The sequence below is a fragment of the Crotalus tigris genome, unplaced genomic scaffold (genome assembly GCF_016545835.1).
Source record: "Crotalus tigris isolate CLP2741 ecotype Arizona unplaced genomic scaffold, ASM1654583v1 scf7180000017881.257975618366:2651188, whole genome shotgun sequence".
Classification (NCBI taxonomy): Eukaryota; Metazoa; Chordata; class Lepidosauria; order Squamata; family Viperidae; genus Crotalus; species Crotalus tigris.
The window spans coordinates 1,100,909-1,118,708 of NW_024096698.1; the positions used below are offsets into that span (position 1 = coordinate 1,100,909).

At 35.3% G+C, this 17,800-nt stretch overlaps 1 protein-coding gene across 6 annotated transcripts in view; it reads left to right on the forward strand.

Annotated features, from left to right (window-relative positions):
* Positions 1 to 1,664: 1,664 nt before the first annotated feature.
* The window catches only part of TUT7 (terminal uridylyl transferase 7), a 34,122-nt gene continuing 17,986 nt past the window's right edge, over positions 1,665 to 17,800 (forward strand). For 2 of the 6 annotated variants that reach the window (XR_005556791.1, XR_005556790.1), the window contains exons 1-11: positions 1,665 to 1,863; positions 4,411 to 4,917; positions 6,081 to 6,259; positions 6,992 to 7,108; positions 8,616 to 8,793; positions 9,136 to 9,224; positions 10,112 to 10,163; positions 12,301 to 12,370; positions 13,914 to 14,040; positions 15,400 to 15,519; positions 16,969 to 17,100. Coding sequence is in view for 4 of the 6 variants with exons in the window: in XM_039343903.1 (XP_039199837.1) it covers positions 4,434 to 4,917; positions 6,081 to 6,259; positions 6,992 to 7,108; positions 8,616 to 8,793; positions 9,136 to 9,224; positions 10,112 to 10,163; positions 12,301 to 12,370; positions 13,914 to 14,040; positions 15,400 to 15,519; positions 16,969 to 17,100 (1,548 nt within the window). In the remaining 2 variants the exon portion in view is untranslated. The remainder of the gene's footprint in view (positions 1,864 to 4,410; positions 4,918 to 6,080; positions 6,260 to 6,991; positions 7,109 to 8,615; positions 8,794 to 9,135; positions 9,225 to 10,111; positions 10,164 to 12,300; positions 12,371 to 13,913; positions 14,041 to 15,399; positions 15,520 to 16,968; positions 17,101 to 17,800) is intronic. The other 4 variants (XM_039343902.1, XM_039343901.1, XM_039343903.1 and 1 more) reach the window with 3 other exon arrangements.

Genomic DNA, 17,800 nt, shown 5'->3' on the forward strand with positions numbered 1-17,800 from the left:
TCAAGGTCTCCAGGCACTATGTCAGTACCTCAACAGGATCAACTGACCAGCTAGGGTCAGAGATGTGCAACTGAATATCATCAGTATACCCAACACTGGCAAATGACTTCCCCCAGCACTTTGTATACAGGTAGTCCTCACTTAAGTATGGTAATTGGGACCAACAACCCTGTTGCTAAGCTGTCCCAATTACCATTATTTGCTGTTGTAAAGTATGACATCACTTGACCATGCCAATGTACAATGGCTGTTGCAGCAGTTTTGGTTACAGTCATTAAGCAAATCCCATGTGGTCATTAAACGCAACCTTGTGCCAAATTCCCATTGTCTTTCCTTGTTGGAAGTTAAAATCATAAATGGAAATCACATGAATGTGGAATGCTGTGACTGCCATATTTGCAGGCCCAAATTGGAATCACCTCACTACAGAAACACTAGAGATGGCTGCAATTACAAGAACTAGTTGTTACCGTAAGTCTTACTCAGCAGAGGGATAACTTTGAATGGTCACTGAAAGAGTGGTCAACCAAGGACCAAGTTTAGCTTAAAGAGGAATGGTGAGATCTTAGCACTGAGACACACTACCTGATGACAAGGCTGTGAACTTTTCAGAGGCAAAACTAAGCTTAATAGGGACAGTTACACCTACATATTTTAGTACATATGAAGGTATTCATCAGAACTTGTTTCTATGAAATTAAAAAGCATAGTAACCACAAAATGTTTTGAAAAATAAGTCCCACGTGTATTGCACTCCACTGAATGTTCAATGTGATTTATAGCCATGCAACTGTGTTTAATTTTATCCTTAAAGAGCAAAACTTCACAGACAAGCTCAAAAGTCCTATTAATAAAATTTATGTCATCTTGCAAATACAGGATTGTATATGAAGCATTGAAGAGCAGGTTTTTAAAGCAATGTAAATTCTATCCTGGCAACATACTTCCAATTGGCCTGCACTGAAGGAAACCAATTATTTTCTAACTTCATAATTAATGGAGATCAGGCCTTCTTAAATAAAATCTAAAGGACACATCCCATTCTGTTCTAACTATAAACCTGTGGTCAGAAAAAGGTACATATTCAAAAGTTATCTTTGCTTCAGCTGCATGGCAAACAGGATTGGAAAGTTTAAATCCTTCGTCCTTCGTGTAACATTTCTGCTGCGGGGTCGTTGCTTCTTCCTCTGCTTAATTTACCTCACAGAGTGAATAAAAGAATAGAGGCAGCAGGCTCTAGGGCACATAGGCTGCCTCTTAGGATTTTGTTGTTTTGTTTTGCAGGTCAAGTCAGGATAAATTTACCGTGAAAAATTGCCTTAGACCCTCCTAAACTTTCTATGGTTCGGAATCTACTTCGAAACATGATTTCGCAACTACGCGTTATAACAAGAGTAGGTTTGAGAGGGGGAGGAGAAAGTTCTTTTTCCCTCTCGAAAGCGTCTTCATATTTTTTTTTTCTAAGTTTTCGTCCTAGGAGTTATTTCCGCTCCTTACAAAAGGAGACGGACTCCGCCGCTCGCGCCACGGCCGATGTAGGAGCCGATGGCGCGTGAGGGGAAAAAAAAAAAAGGCGCGGCTCTTCTGCCTCGAGTGTCATGGCGCCGGCACTCCGTGAGGTAAACAGAATGTGCCGGATGGAGAGAGGCCGGCGCGACCGAGAGTGGGCGGAGGAAAGCGCTGAGACGGTTTTGTTGTGCGACGGGGGCTGCTGCGGGCTTCCGCCTTGGCACAATGGACGGAGAGCAGTAACCGAGGGGGGAAGAAGCCGGCAGCAGCCGTGGCGGCGGGGCAAGGGGCGAGAAGGCACGACCAGCGAGAGCCTGTAGCCCGAAGAGCGCAGCTGTATTCTTGTCTACCGTAGTAAGTTCAGCCTTCTGTCCCCTGTCGACCCGTCTCTCCCGCCCCCTTGGGCGGGGTATAGGGAGACACAGCCTGACGCCCTCGGCCCCACCCACCTCTCTAGCTACCCACCGCCCCGGTCGGTGGAACTCCCTTTGGGTGAGGGCGGGGAGGGGGCATATTCCCCGACGCCAGTTTAAAGAGTACTGTAGGATGGTGAAAGCGGACGTTAAAGAGCTCGGAGCCGATAGCAAGGAAAGCGGAGAAGCCCCTCCTCCTCCTTGGGCCTAAGTAGACATCAGCTTGGTTGGAGCTCCTCCTCCTCCAGCTGTGGTGATGATGCAACTGCCCCCCCTCCCGAAAGGAGGAGGAGGAGGATTTCCAAGTTGCCCCTGCTGTTATAGATGTTTTCGCGAATCTATTATGTACTCCCTTATAGTGTTATATAGTATATAGCCTTATGCAATGTGTTTTGGATTGCAAGCTCCTTTCTTCCTAAAGTAGAGGGGCTTGAAGCGTAGCTGGAGGGAATTATATTGAGGAAGACCAGATTCGATTATTGGATCCACATTTGGCTCAGAATTAATGTTCAGATGTGGCAAGAAGAGTTTTTTTTTTTTTCAAGCGTGCCTCCATTCACTTGAGAAGACAGAGGTTTATATTGGTTTTGGAAATGTATGCTTTGCCAGTATCAGGGAATGCATATACACATTTTATTAAATGATAGTCTTTATGGTCTAGCTGTCTTAACATGGCAATGTGAAATGAAAAAAAAAATCAAATTTCATTTTAGCATCCTGTGCTTGTAGATTTAGAAGCATTCCTGCAGGTACAATAATAAACTTCCTAAACTATAAACACATCATATTAACACATCATAAATCTGATTTGTTTTCATTTTGCATTCTAATGTTAAGACTATGGACAGTTTACTTCTTCCTAGAAATATACTGTATAGCTATCCCTCATGGGATATTTATGGGATATATATATATATATATATATGGGATATATATATATATATGTAGGTCTTTGGTTATTCGGGGTCTCTCCCACGTAAAATTGGAAGTGTCTTGGCGACGTTTCGATGAAGTCTCATTTGTCATCTTCAGGCTGGTGCTTTCGGCTTCTGTTGTGCTTCTAAGCGAAAGCACCAGCCTGAAGATGACGAATGAAACTTCATCGAAACGTCGCCAAGACACTTCCAATTTTACGGAGAACCCGAATAACCAAAGACCTACATACAAACACCCGCGAAAACCTCAGAAAACAAATATATATATAATTTATGACACAACAGCTTCAGTTTTTATTTTATCAGATCAAAATGCAATAAGTATATTTTATGTTGCATGCCTAGTGTATTATGAATTATCTTTTTTCAAGAAAATTATTTTGGTTCAAGAGTTGATAGAGTAGAGTTGAATTATGTCTCTCTTACAATTTGCCTGTAATTGTTGATTCGTGTTTTTAGCTGGTCACATCTACTTACATTTCTGATTGCCATTGATTCAGCAGTCTCAGAGCATTTCAGTGTGGAGACATATATGTTACTTTCTGTAAGGTTGTCAAATGGGAAGACAGTTAATTTAAGTCTGAAAATGGGTGATTCCCTTCCTGGTGCTGAGGGCGTCACTTTTTAAATCATATTGCTGGCTGGCAGTTGCATGAAGAGAGTGATGTCATTTAATAATGTGTGATATACGTCACTGAAGTGATTGGGCTGGGATGGTTTGCTTTTGGAGGAAACTGAGCTACACACTGCATTTATATTATTTTTTAACTGGCTTCTGAAATTTGAGACTGCCGAAATGAGCACTGAGGGCACATCAACATATAATCAGTTTGTAAGATTTTAAGACTGGTACCACTTCTCTTTCATTTCTGTCTCTTGGGAATAAATTCAAAATGTTACTTTAAAATACCACCACTGCATATTGCCACTTACAAACTTATTTACTATACAGTCTTTGGAGCTTAGTATTTTTTTAGGTACACCATATGCTTTTATTATCATTATTGGAATAATGGGCATTGTAGAATGCTAGATATATATGAATATACACAGATATTCAAATAAGTTCTTAGGTTTCCTGGAGGATTTACTCAGCCTCCTCAACTTGGTACTATGTTATCCAGTTGTTGTATTTATCATTCCCTGAATCCCCAGCCAACATGTGTATCCCCAGCACATGTGAAAGTATCAAACTGGAGAACTTCGATTTAATTCATTCTAATTGTATAGATAAAATAGCATCCATCGATATTAGAATATTTATTAATACATTTATTGTGTTTGGATGATAACTTTTTACCTCAGTTTTATAACATAATATTCTGTTGTGTATTACCCTTATTGCTCATCTTGAAATAACTAGTACAATCCTCAGTCTGAAAATGTCCTGCATAAGTGGCTTGGTTGTAATTTGCTTCAGGTTCCTTGTGTCTTGATATATGGGATCAACAATTTGAATTATCCCATATATTCCCATAACTATCTCAACTCTTTCCAAGCATCCTACTGATCTTATTTTGAAATTTTATTTTAGTTTTTTCCATCATCCACAGGGTAAGAGTAAACAGTGATTATAATGGGTGATGCTGCAAAATCTTGCTGTACAAGACGTAATAAAGACTGGGGGCTTATAAATGAGGAGGATTTCCAGAAATGTACTTCACGTCAAGTAATGGATGATTGTGGAAATGGACACAATAGCAAAGTGGACACCAGATTTGAAAAAAGAAAGGGAACATCAAGTGACTATGGAACAAGTCCTAGAAAGGGAGCACATGCTGCTTTGAATAGTCCAAATTCTTCAAAAAGCATGGTTTACAATCAAGGGGCAAGAATAAATGACTCTTCAAAAGACCAAATTAAGAAGTGGGTGTCTGACAACCATCAAACTAATTCCAGCAATTGGAGAGAATTCAAATCTACAGCCCGGATACCTGTGATTATCAGGCCACGGAAAGAGTTTCCTCACGAATGTGAGAATTTAGGAGGCAGAAGTGGAAGAAGACAGCTCCTTAGAGACCTAACAAGTGAAGATTTATCTGATAGAAAAGGAAATTCTGGTAATACATCTTTTGATGATCTTCTGTAGATTAACACTATTACATATTTTTCTGCAGTCATTACTAACTATAGAAGATCTTCAAGGTCCCTCCCCTTCTGAAATTATTGAATATTGAATAGTTGTATAAAACTATTAAATAGTTCAGTTCAAACTATTGGAAATTGGCTACATTATTTAGACTTGATATCGTCTTAGGTATCTTCTAATCCTTGAAAATATTAAAATAGACTTGTTACAACAATTCAAGCAGTTAATGTTATGAGAGGATTGAATGATATGTAATATTAATGTCAGCACAGTTTTAGATGGTCTGTTACACCTGAATTTTAACTTCAGCTTTTTCTTTGGCAAATCTAGAAGTTTCTTTGCAGAGAGTTTAACAGTGTGTTCTGTGAGGTTAAGTGGGTGAATACCACTGACCTTCCATAAAGTATCAGTTAAGACCATTAAAAGCATTACTTTAAATATTTTAGGAATAACATCATTTCCATAGGTTCATGTTGCTGACAAAATATTTAAATACCAGTATCAAAACTGTAGCAGCACCATGGAGAATAAGCTATATCAGTCCTACTAAAGCGAAAATGTGTGAAAGTTGCATAGTACTGTATTGCTTTTGTGCAGGATCCATTACTTTCAGTGAACATAAGTTTGGCTGAACTCTGCTTTATGTGTCTTGTGTAAATAGACATCTGAGAGCTTTTTATAGTATATGGCTACTTCCAAATATTGCAGTGGTTCTTTTTAAGAACTGACATTTGTTTTTAAGTAAAAATTTCAGTATTACTGTGCTTTTCCTTCTTCATGTTATATGCAGTATTATTCAGCTTAACCTGATGTTAACACATGGGTTTAAAAATACACAGTATTTTCAAACTGATGTGCTCTAAATTTAAAGTTGCTTACATGTTATAAACATGAGAATAAACCTGTACAGGACCATGCTGTACTTTTATTTATTTTCTGAGTATCTTTTCTGTATTGTACTCTCTCTGGTTGGGTCTGCCTCCAGAATTTTTAAACCATGATGGTATATTACTTTTGAAGCTTTATTGCTCAAGGTTCCTCAGCAAAGTTTTACCATACTATCAATACATGCTGTGCTACTAACAGTTAATTTATGCAACATCATAATTCTTTTTCTGATAACTACAAAAAAAGAAATGAAGAAACATAGGAAACCAAGGAGATCAAGACGAATAAAAAAAGAAGACAATGGTATGGATGATGAAATGGAGGGACCTGTTATAGAGGAGGCTTTACTGACAGCAAAAGAATTACTGGGGTTGCAGCAGGCTGAAGAACGACTTAAGAGAGACTACATTTATAGACTGAAGAAGGTAACATTTCTGCCATATACATGCTTATTTAAACATGTGAACTAGGGTTAGGCAACAATTGTCAGAATATATTAGAGAAGCAGAAAATCAACAAGTTTGCAGAAGCATAAGAATTGCCTATAAATATAAATATTATATGCTTATATTCACACTCAAAATCAGCCTTCCCCAGCTCCATTCCTTAAGATCTCCAAATTTCCCAGCTCATGAGAAGTAAGAGTTGCTTTTCAATACAAATGGAAAGCTCCAGACTGGAGAAGGCTATTACAAACAGTACCACCGAGCATAGAATTCCATCTGTACCCAATATTCAGTGGTAGAATGACAAGCCATGTATTTTTTTTTTTAAAAAAAATAAATGATTCTGAGTTTTTAGCAGTGCAGAAATATAAGGACTCCAGTTCTGACAAAGTATTGTAGAGCAAACCAGTCATAGCTGCAGGAAGCATGTAAATGCAGATGGATATGGTATGCTTCAATATATAACAAGATTGGTTAATCTCTGGTAGCATTCTGAAGTTCCTGGCTTACTACTGGTATATTTGACTTTGTCAATATTTGCAGTTAAGATTCTTTAACAGAGGATGAAGATCACATGGGAAAGGTAAAGTCATTAAATCAACTGGAATCTGCCCAGCTTTAATTGGGCAAGATAGTTCCCAATACATTTTATGACCATATAATTTTTATTGACAAATATAATTAAAAAGATCATAATTTATTTTTCTCTAGCGACCTCGAAGCTACCCAACAGCTAAATATACTTGCAGGTTATGTGATGTATTGATGGAGTCGGTGATGTTTGCTCATAAGCATATAAAGGAAAAAAGACACAAGAAAAACATAAAGGTGAGTTAATAACAGTAAAAACAATAGTTTCATAATGTTATAAAAAGGGAGAAGAAGAATACAGATGTCTTATTTGTGTTTTGTGTCTTTGTGAACTAAAATATATTGATTTCTCCCTAGTTCTTCTGATCAACTCTGCTTTGGATTCTGTGATTATGTAACTGTAGAATATGCTACACAAAGCCTCATGAAACCATTAAGATAATAAAAATTGTGTGCCATGTTAAACAGATAAGATATTAGAGCAGCAATTAAGAATAAAAACCATAGAGCTAGGCAGCAATCCATTCAGCAAGCTTAGGGCCTACTAGAAAACTCAGTGTAGAAAAGTTGGTTCTTTAAATGGAAAGGATACTTTCAGACTGCAGATTGAAGCAGGCAAGCAGGAATACATTAATTAGGAGATTTATTTGCATTGGATGGGAAACAGTTTCTCAAATTCTTCGCCTACAGGTAGTCCTTGACTTACAGCCATTCATTTAGCAACCATTCAAAGTTAACAACAGTACTAAAAAGAGTGACTTACTGTACAACTGGTCCTCGCACCTATGACCTTTGCAGCATCCCCAAGGTCACATGATCAGAATTCAGGCACTTGACAACCTGCATGTATTTATGACAATTGCACATCCTGGGTCATGGGATCACCATTTGTGACCTTCCCAGCTGGCTTCTGACAAGCAACATATATGGGGAGCTGGATTCACTTAACAACCATAAGATTCACTTAACTGCTGTGATTTGCTTATCAACCATAGAAAAAGGGTCATAAAGTAGGGTGCAACTCATTTAACAACCACATTGCTTACCAATGGAAATTCTGGCCCCAATTGTGGTTTCAAAGTTGAGGACTACTTGTATTTCACCGTCTCATGAAGATTATTGTTTTGTCATAATTGGTTTTCTGCCTTGGCAGCTATGTTTTTGCTTGCTAAACTTTTATTCTGGGTGGAATTTTATATTGTGAGCTTCTTGAGATAGATACCTATATTTTTTGTTGTCACTCTTCCAGCTGTCATTCATGTGGGCACATGATCTAAATTGGATCTAAATTTAATGAAACTTAGAATTAAACCACTGAACTCAACAAATTTACAATTACCGGTAATTCTGAGTTGAAATGTATTTAGTGTTACTGGAATCAATAGAGTTGAAAATTAATTCTGAATTGAAATCTATTGATTTAACTTACTATAGTTATGACTAAAATTAGATCCAGACTTTTGTATATATTAGTAATATTTTATATGTGCTTGCAAAAGGATTTTTTTTTTGTAATTGAATTGGGATTTCTATATTTGATAAAAAAAATTATCTATTGAAGAGATACATTGTAATGCCCTTTGGAGGTACATTTGAATTTGTTGGGGGTTTTTTTCCTACCAAGATATGAAGAAAAATCAGGTAGTCTTATTGTTTAAATGATTTGTGTGCTAGCATTGATATTCTTAAATTGTTACAATATTTATTTGATGTATTTAGATTGCTTTGCATTTTATCTTTAAAGGAAAAGCAAGAACAACAACTGCTGAATGCACTTCCTCCACCAACACTTTTGCAAATTGAAGCCATTGGTATAACTGTTCAAAAAGTAGTAGAAGAGTTTGGATTAAATAATGAAGATGTGGAACAAAGGCTTGGAATCAAAACTACTATGGAAAATATATTTCAACCAAAATTGCCAGGTTGTTGTTATGATTATTATACATAAATTTTTATTTTAATAATTTTTAACGTGCCATGACCTATGAATATTTTCCCTGTATATTAGCTACATAATGCAAAATATGAGCTTAAAACAGTAAATTTAAAGATTAGTGAAAAAAGCGACAAAATAAATTTATATAGGCAAAGTATAATAAACTCTACATTTTATCTCTTACTTACTGATGAACTAACTTCAGATGGTTTTGAATTGAGCCTCTTAATAACTCCTTTTAAAGTTCTGGATTAGACAGTTTTGGGGAACACTTCTCTTGTTTTTTTTTTCAGTTTAATTTTAACATTCTCATTTTCTTTCGTTATAGATTGTTCTCTAAGATTGTACGGTTCTTCCTGGAGCAGATTTGGCTTTAAAAATTCTGATATAAATCTGGACATCCAGTTTCCACCCAACGTAAGCATCTGACTAGCAAATATAGGTTAAACTGAGTTGTAGCAGTCTGGCTCTTAAATCTATATTTGTGCCACACTGATATTGTAAACTGATGGATTAAAATATCAACTTTGGAGAATGTGTTTGTTTGACACATTTAATTTCTGAGAAATAACATGTTCCTATTTGTTTAGCAGTAGCATTTATCAATAATTTTTGGATCTACATATACTAGTGTTATTCTATCAATATAAAATATGTCACCTTTTCAACTACTTGTTTCTTCTGAAAAAAGAGTTCTTCACATGATCTAGAATCTAGTGCATATGGCTGAACCCATTTGATCTATAAGGAAAAGGATAAGAAGCTATATGAGGGGGAGACTGTTCACATTAACTAAAATCCAGTCCTATTGGTGTAAACTCAGACTGAAAATTTATTGTTTATTTATACATTTTATTAGTCACCCATCTTACTACAGGATAACTTCCCCTTTTTAATCTATTAATCAGGACTGTGAACATTTTGAAAATAAGGTTTTTTAGATCTCATGCAGTATTGACAGGTATTCGTTAAAGCAAACACCTCTTTTTAAGAATCTGCATGCGCCTAAAAATGCAATTTTTAAAGGAGTCACAACATTTCTGGAGTTCATGTGGATCTTTGACAGAGGACAAGCTGCTTTAATGAATAATAATGTACAGTTGTATTAGAGCAGCTATAACATTAGAGGAAAGTAATTTCATACTCTTCTTAATATTGTCAGAAGAGAGCCCACTAATTGGATAGGGTGAATGGAAAGAGATTAGAAAACCAATTGTTCTGCTGGACTAATATTTTGAAATAATGCTAAAAAATACTTAGGAAAATGTTATATTTATGTACTTTTGTTCTGCTCTTCTTCATAGATGTCCCAACCAGATGTTCTCTTACTTGTACAAGAAAGCCTAAAGAGCAATGGTAAGGGTTCAATGTGTAATTAGATTTTTTTCTTCCTCTGACATGAAAAAATAGCATTCCTTTGCACTCATAAAAAAATTAGTTGTGGATAGGTGGTGGACTAGAAGAATTAGGTTGGATCAGCATTTCTCTCCATCACTGAAAAACTTCCTCTGTTATCCTAATAAATAATTAAGGAAGATCATTGCTTGGAGGAAAGGAGCAGAATGGTAATTTTTGCTCATTTTTCCTTTTCCTGTAACCCCTAGCCTGCTCTGATACATTATTTTAAAGGGTTCCCAATCTTTCAGGAGAAGATATTCAGGATGAGTAAAAGCATCAGAGATTAAGGCTGTTGGTTTCTTTCCTCTTTCCTCCAATCCTTTTCTACCATTGGGAACATCCAGTGCATGGAGTTCATACAACTATTAGGTCCATCTCTGTTTTTCTCTGTGATAGATGTAATTGTCCATTTCTGTATACAGCAGTTAAAAAGAAGGGACATTAGTGCAGCAATATAAGGGATGCCAGATTGAAATGTTGGGTTGGAATGGGGAATACTTGGGGTCAGTCCTGTAATTTGATTGTTGAGTTGTGGTTTACACCCGAGAATGTTTTAAAGTATGAATGAATCACTGCTCATAGATTCTTTGGGAATTGTGGTGATGGAAAGACATAATGCCAAAATGTTATTAAACCTGATTAGGGATGTGTACTAATAGGGATCTTTTAGCAGCACAAAGGGAAATGCCTTTCCAGGACTAGATTGCCATAGGGAATTCCAATTTATGACTTCATTAAGACTAATGAATACTAGTTCTTCCAGTTTGCTGGTGTAGCAAGAATAAAATATATACTTAAACACATATTAAAATTGGAAACAAAATGCTACTAAAACCATTTCTTTCAGAATAGTGTTTCACTAAATAATACTATAAATTAGAACAATTTTTTTTTCCAGTAAAAGCATTTGTGTCTGTCTAGACTAGAGAGTCTGCAGTAGTTAGGTAATATTCAGAATCCTAGCTGACATATCTCATTCTATAATTGTTCATCCACCTATATAATAGGTGAATTATATTATAACTAGTTTGCCATTCAGTCCAAGTGTATTTTTATATGAATGAAAAATAGAATTTACAGTCAAGCCTTTACTTGTCAAGCTCAATTTACATATGTTGCTATATGATATTTCCCTGTAGCTAGTTTCATGTCTTAATTAAGATACAACTTGGCCAGCTTACTGAGGCCTCGGCAATTAATGAAAGTTTGTTGCTGAAAGAAGGGATATAAATCTTCAGATATTCAGTATAATATGCAATACAGAGTCAATGTCAAGAAATCTGTCTTAGGTTTTGTCTCACTTCCACATAATCGTTTATATAGTACTAAACCTCTCCTTGTTGATTATGTAATCTTAATTGGGAAAAACTGTGTATTGTAGGGCAACAGTTTTTGAACCAAGGTAGCTCATATGGGCTTACTTACAGAATGTGTCAAAAATCTGCATTTATAACATAATACAAATTGTCCTATAACATTTTCTGTGCTAAACTTCTGATGTTTGACCATGCTATAAAGTTCAACATGGGCTATTTTCAAAGCAGATACAACTTTGAATATCTCCGTAATTTTTAAAGAACTTTTCCAGTGAAGGCATTACTTTAGGAGCTGTGTCACTGTTGAAAGCATTGAAAATCTGATATGAAAACAGCTCTGAGATCCTGACCCAATGGGTCATGGGTTGCCTAGTTATAGCTAAAGTTTGAAGGGATGTACCACAAACCTAAGACCAAACATGTATTTTACATAACTGGACAGAGTATTTCTTTTTAAAAAGTTAAACATTTGAAAATATATTCTGCTTCATTTTTTACAATCTAAATATAGATTTGTGTTGCTATTGATCAGTTAATATTTATTTAACAAGTGCAATAAATTATGTGTATCAAAAAGTTACCAACACCTGATAGTTTCAAATAGCAATTCTATACTGTGATTTCACTTGTTTCATGCAAATTACATCCATGTGAGTTCACCAATAAACTACAAGAAAGGAAATACAGCCTTTATGTTTCATTTTTCCTTCAGGAGAGACATATTGGTAGACTTGTTTCTTTTGGTACCATGAATAATGTGGCTTTCTTTTTTCCCCTAGAATCTTTTATTGATGTTGATGCAGATTTCCATGCTAAAGTACCTATGGTGGTGTGCAAAGAAAAACAAAGGTCTCACTTAGCAAATTTGTGTGTTCCTATAATATATCATAATGTAAATTACATCTGGCCACACCTAAATTACAATTTTTATTAAATAAATTCAAAGAGCTCTACTTACAGAGCAACAATAAAAGTGAATTCCACACCATAAAAACCTATTGGATCAAATCAAAAGCCTATTTAGTCTAGCATCTTGATCCTGTAGTGCTCATCTGGATGTTTTTGGGAAGCTGTAAGCAGGTGCTATAGCACTTTGCTATGGTGTTCTCAGAAAGAGATATTACTGGTGGAATATAGCAGTCATGATCTTTTGTGTGTCTTAGAATCCCAGTTACTACGTATGAATAGTCTTAATATCCTTTGTTATCTAATCCCCCTTAAAGCTAAATTGACAGCCTTCATATATTTTGTGATAACAGATTCCCATTCAGTGAAACATTTCTTTCATTTGTTATAAACTTCTCACTATTTAACAATACATTCCATTCTCAAATAAGCAGTGTTATGTGTTTTGTTGCTGCATTCTTCATTGATGTGTTTTTGATTTCATACTTCAACCCTAGAACTGCCTGGTGGGGTCTCCATTCTTTATCCCAGTTAGCATGTTTTACATTAAGTAGGATTTCTATCCAAAAATGTTAGGTTGAATACTGGTATATTACTATGGCAATATATTGGCTGCAATCCTAATCCCAAAGGTATTATAATCAAACCACAGAAGTAAGTATTAAGAGCCATGGTGGTGCAGTGGTTAGAATGGAGTACTGCAGGCTATTTCTGCTGACTGCCGGCTGCCAGCAGTTCAGTAGTTTGAGTCTCACCGGCTCAAAGTTGACTCAGCCTTCCATCCTTCAAAGGTCATAAAATGAGGACCCAGATTGTTGGGGGAACATGCTGACTCTGTAAACTGCTTAGAGAGTCTGTAAACTGTAAAGCACTGTGAAGCGGTATATAAGTCTAAGTGCTATTGCTATCAAATAATTTTAAAAAACTATCGTTGTAATTGCTTATCTGTATGATGGATCTCTGGATATACTTTCAGTATATGTTAATCTAGCGGTCCCATTTAATTTGAAATAAATAAAAATAAATATTTTTCATTCAAGAGTCTTGCCCAGAAGCGAGCTAAAGGCAGAATGACAATTTCAAATAATTATTTTTTTAAACCTGATGTAATTAAATGATTTAAAATATCCCTATTAGATTTTATGTACTTTTTAAGTTACTACGTCTTATTAGCTGACTTGAGTCTGGTGTGGGCAGGAAGGTGGAATTTATAGCAGTAACATCACTGATAACCATAGTAGCAGCAGATAAAGTTCTTTTTAATGTCCTGGGAAAAATCACTATTCTTTGCCATTGAATAGCAAGTTCTGCTCATGATACTGCATCACCCTGATTTCTACCAAGAGTTATTGCAGAAAAAAGATGGAGAGAATGTAGATTGTTCTTTTCCATAACAACCACTCCCTGCCAGTTGTATACAGTTCTGTCTCATTTTGCATATCCTAGAGTGAAAAAAACATTTACATTTCTCTCTTTACCATTTTAGTGGCCTTGTTTGCAGAGTAAGTGCAGGAAATGATAATGCTTGTCTGACGACAAATCACTTGGCTATGCTTGGAAAATTAGAGCCTCATCTTGTGTCCTTGGTCATTGCTTTCAGACACTGGGCCAAGGTAGGTTTGGTTTAGTAGCAAAGCATGTTTATTAATATATAATCAAATATTTACTCAATATGTACTCAATCTGTTTTGGAAAAAGTAAGAAGATGCATCCTGTAAATTATTGGGCGATATTTCTACTCCTGCAGAAAGATATACCTTTCCTTTAGCCTGTCCTCCTTTCTCCTCTCCTCTATCACCTCCTGCTTCAAAAACCCTTGAACCAATTTTGCTGGCTTTGTGTAGGACTAAAGACAGAAGACTTAAATTGTTCCATTAGTGGTGCTCATTGGCACTTAATTCAGAGACTGAGACTGGCTCAAAAAAAAAAAAAAAGGTTTCCCATCCTAGAAATCCATTTAGATGTGTCTTTTAAGGGATAATTTGCTATAGTTCTGTAAATGAAATGAAAAGATTAGGAGTCGCTCTTTTTTCTCAGGGCTTCTAACTGGAAATAATGCATCTCATATAAGGATTTATCTGTTTTAAAGACAGCAGCTAAATATTTAGCAGTTTGCTATATTACTAAATATTACTATATTTAATTCTAAATATATCCATAAAAATATATCTGTGATCCTGAAATAGTTGAGAAGAGAATAGTATTCCAGCTATTCCAGATTTTGAATTTTCTTCCCAACTTTGTTGATCAGCAGAGATGTTTTTATTAAAGTAAGATTACTATGATAGGCTTGCTTTTAAAATACTATGGATCTTAATCATAACAGAATGGAAGGATATTGATGCAATAAGTAAAGTTAATAAAATCAACAAGTTGAAATTATCGGATTTAAGATTTTAACTTTCTGGATTATGCAGCTTTGCCAGCGTGTGGCATATATAAATAAACTTTCATTCATTTCCAAGTCATTGTCACTGGATCTCTTAATTTTCTTTTATCTTACTCTACAATGATTTCTTTCAATCTCTATAATATTTTGTTCTTTAGAGAAGTAAAATAGCTTTAAACAAACACTGTTCAGTATTTCCACTGTAAATGAATGTTTCATTCTGTCAATTGCCCAATACTTAATATACATCTTTCAGCTGTTTCTTGTATTAAGCTTATGAGACTAGTCATATAGCCTGGTGAAAAGCAGTGGCCATATCTGCCATGGTTATACAGCCAACTCTAGTAGATGTGGTGATATGATGACAAGTAGCTACTGTGTCATGACTCAATCTATAAAATTGCTCTAGCTGCATGTGAATATATGACTCAAAAGCAGAAGTATAGAATTGTCTTTTCAGTTTGCTAGGAGTATATTTAAATATTTTTATAGTAAAAGTTTGATTAGTTTCTTCAAATTCATAAACGTCTAGTTGAAATGTTTGATAATGCTACTTTAATAAATATTTTTCTTTCTGTTTTAGCTATGTTGTATAGATCATCCTGAAGAAGGTGGATTACCACCTTATGTATTTGCTCTAATGGTTATTTTCTTTCTGCAACAAAGGAAAGAACCTTTTCTGCCTGTCTATTTAGGTTCATGGGTATGTGTCTATAAAAATTCTTAATTACAAAGAAAATGTTTTCACTTGTATTTTCTTTATATAAGTTTGAGATTATGAATTATTTTTTCCAAAAAGAGAGAAACTTACTTATTTACTATTGCTTGTACAGCACCTATTACATTGACACGGTTCTAAATCAATGAAACAAATAAAATCAATTAACCACACCACAACAGTTCATTGGTCTGACTGACTGACTGCTCATGGGCCCCACATTAAAGTATTGGCAGTCTATATAATGCCCTCCCCTTCAAAAGCTCTTTGAAATGGCACAGTCTTAATTGCTTTTCTAAATGATAGGAGAGTAAGAGTCAATTCTTGAGCAAGAAATTCAACTTCTGGACTAGCATTCCTCTCAATTCTGGGTGAAATGAGACCCATAGCATGACTTCGTTGAGTGCATGAATTAAGAGTAGATTCTACCTTGACCAATAGGCCTATGAATAGCAAAGATTTTTTTTTATTGGTTATAAACAGTTATTAAATGTCCTAAAGTTGGGACTGAGTAGGAGATAACAAGCAATGGTGACAATAGGTTCACTTACAATAGGTTCAGAAAATTAATCTAGATAATAGCTGAGACCTATAATAATGGTGATATTTTGTTCATTTTTAAAGTTCTGTGTTGCATCCAAAATTAACAGAGTTGGACTGTAGCATTAAGTTATCAGGACCAGGTTTAGCTCATATATTGCCATCTTCCATCTGATCGTACTAATCAATTAAGATCTTAAAATAAGATCCACTTTTGTTTGTCTCAGATTTAGATATTACAATATGCAATCTAGAAAACAATATTCTTAGGAGGATATTCTCTTGCTTGTGGAATTTCTTTTCAGATCAGGGTTTTTAGCATTGACCCCATGTTTAAGATACCAAGAAAAGACTATTTAATTCATTCTTCTTTAGCTGTTGCTTTTATGTATTTAAATAGTTTATAATATTTGTTGGTTTGAATGTTGTTTTGAGAAAAAATAGCCCTTTTTCCAAATTCATAATGAAAAAAGAATATCTTTAATAGTATAAAGAATGGCCAATGAGACTCATTGTTAATGAAAAATGATGTGCAGTAGAAGACAAAATCATGGCTTCTCATAGATATTGATAGCCTAGATTGGCTATGATTATAGAAGGAATACTTGACTAATACTGGAAAACTGGAAAATATGTACAATATATGTTAAAATACACAGCCAGGTGTAAAAAAACAGGAATTAGAAACAATACTATCCTTACGTTATATAACTCTCTGGTATTACCTCATCCAAAACCATCACATTGAGATTTTTTTTTAAAGACTAGGAAAAAAACAGAATTTGCCAAAGTAGTATCTTAGAGCAGGAGTGAAATCTTTTCTAAGTTTCTGTCCTTAATGTTGATATTTTTCTGAAGTAATTATTTCTAATGATCTTTTTTTTCTTACGTTAGATTGGAGGATTTTCATTAAACAAATTAGTGAATTTTATTCTTAAAGAAGTTGAAAATAATACTGTGGTCTGGGAATACAGCCCTGGTACTGATACCACTTCTTCAAAGGAATCTTTTCCTAAAAGGGGAAAGGTATGTTAACAAATTAATTATAGGGCTATAATGTTTTAAATGTACATTTTTTTAAAAAGCTTGTGTTGCTAATTTTTAATGAAGTAGGCTTCAATAAACAGATTGAAGTTCTCAGTATTAAAACACTGCCATCAAATAAATGTGGGTATTATTTAAAAAGGAAGCCTTATTGTAGAACAGTGGTTCTCAACCTTTTTAATGCCGCGACCCCCAACCGGTCGTAAGTCGAGGACTACTCAACTGGTCATAAGTCGAGGACTACTCAACTGGTGCAGCACCGTTTGCAGAATGGGACTTTTGGCGGGCTCAGCAGGGCAGAGACAGCCTGGACAATTCCTATTGGCTTTTGAAAGCCAATAGAATTAGACTCTATTCAAGAGAGTCTATTCTATTGGCTTTCAAAAGCCAATAGAATAAAAGGGAGTAGCACAGCTAAGGAAAAGGGGAAAAAAATGGCTGACTGCGTTGTTTGGCGACCCCCGTGAAATGGTCGTTCAACCCCAAATGGGGTCCCGACCCAGGGGTTGAGAACCACTGTTGTAGAACATTCCAGTTAATTAAACAAATCTTAATGACTAGTACACTATGAAATTTCTGTATTCAGGACCAGAGAATTGAAAAATCATGGGATCTATAAATTGACATGAGAAACAAATATTGTATTTAACAAGTGTAATATTTATTTAAAAATAAAATAATT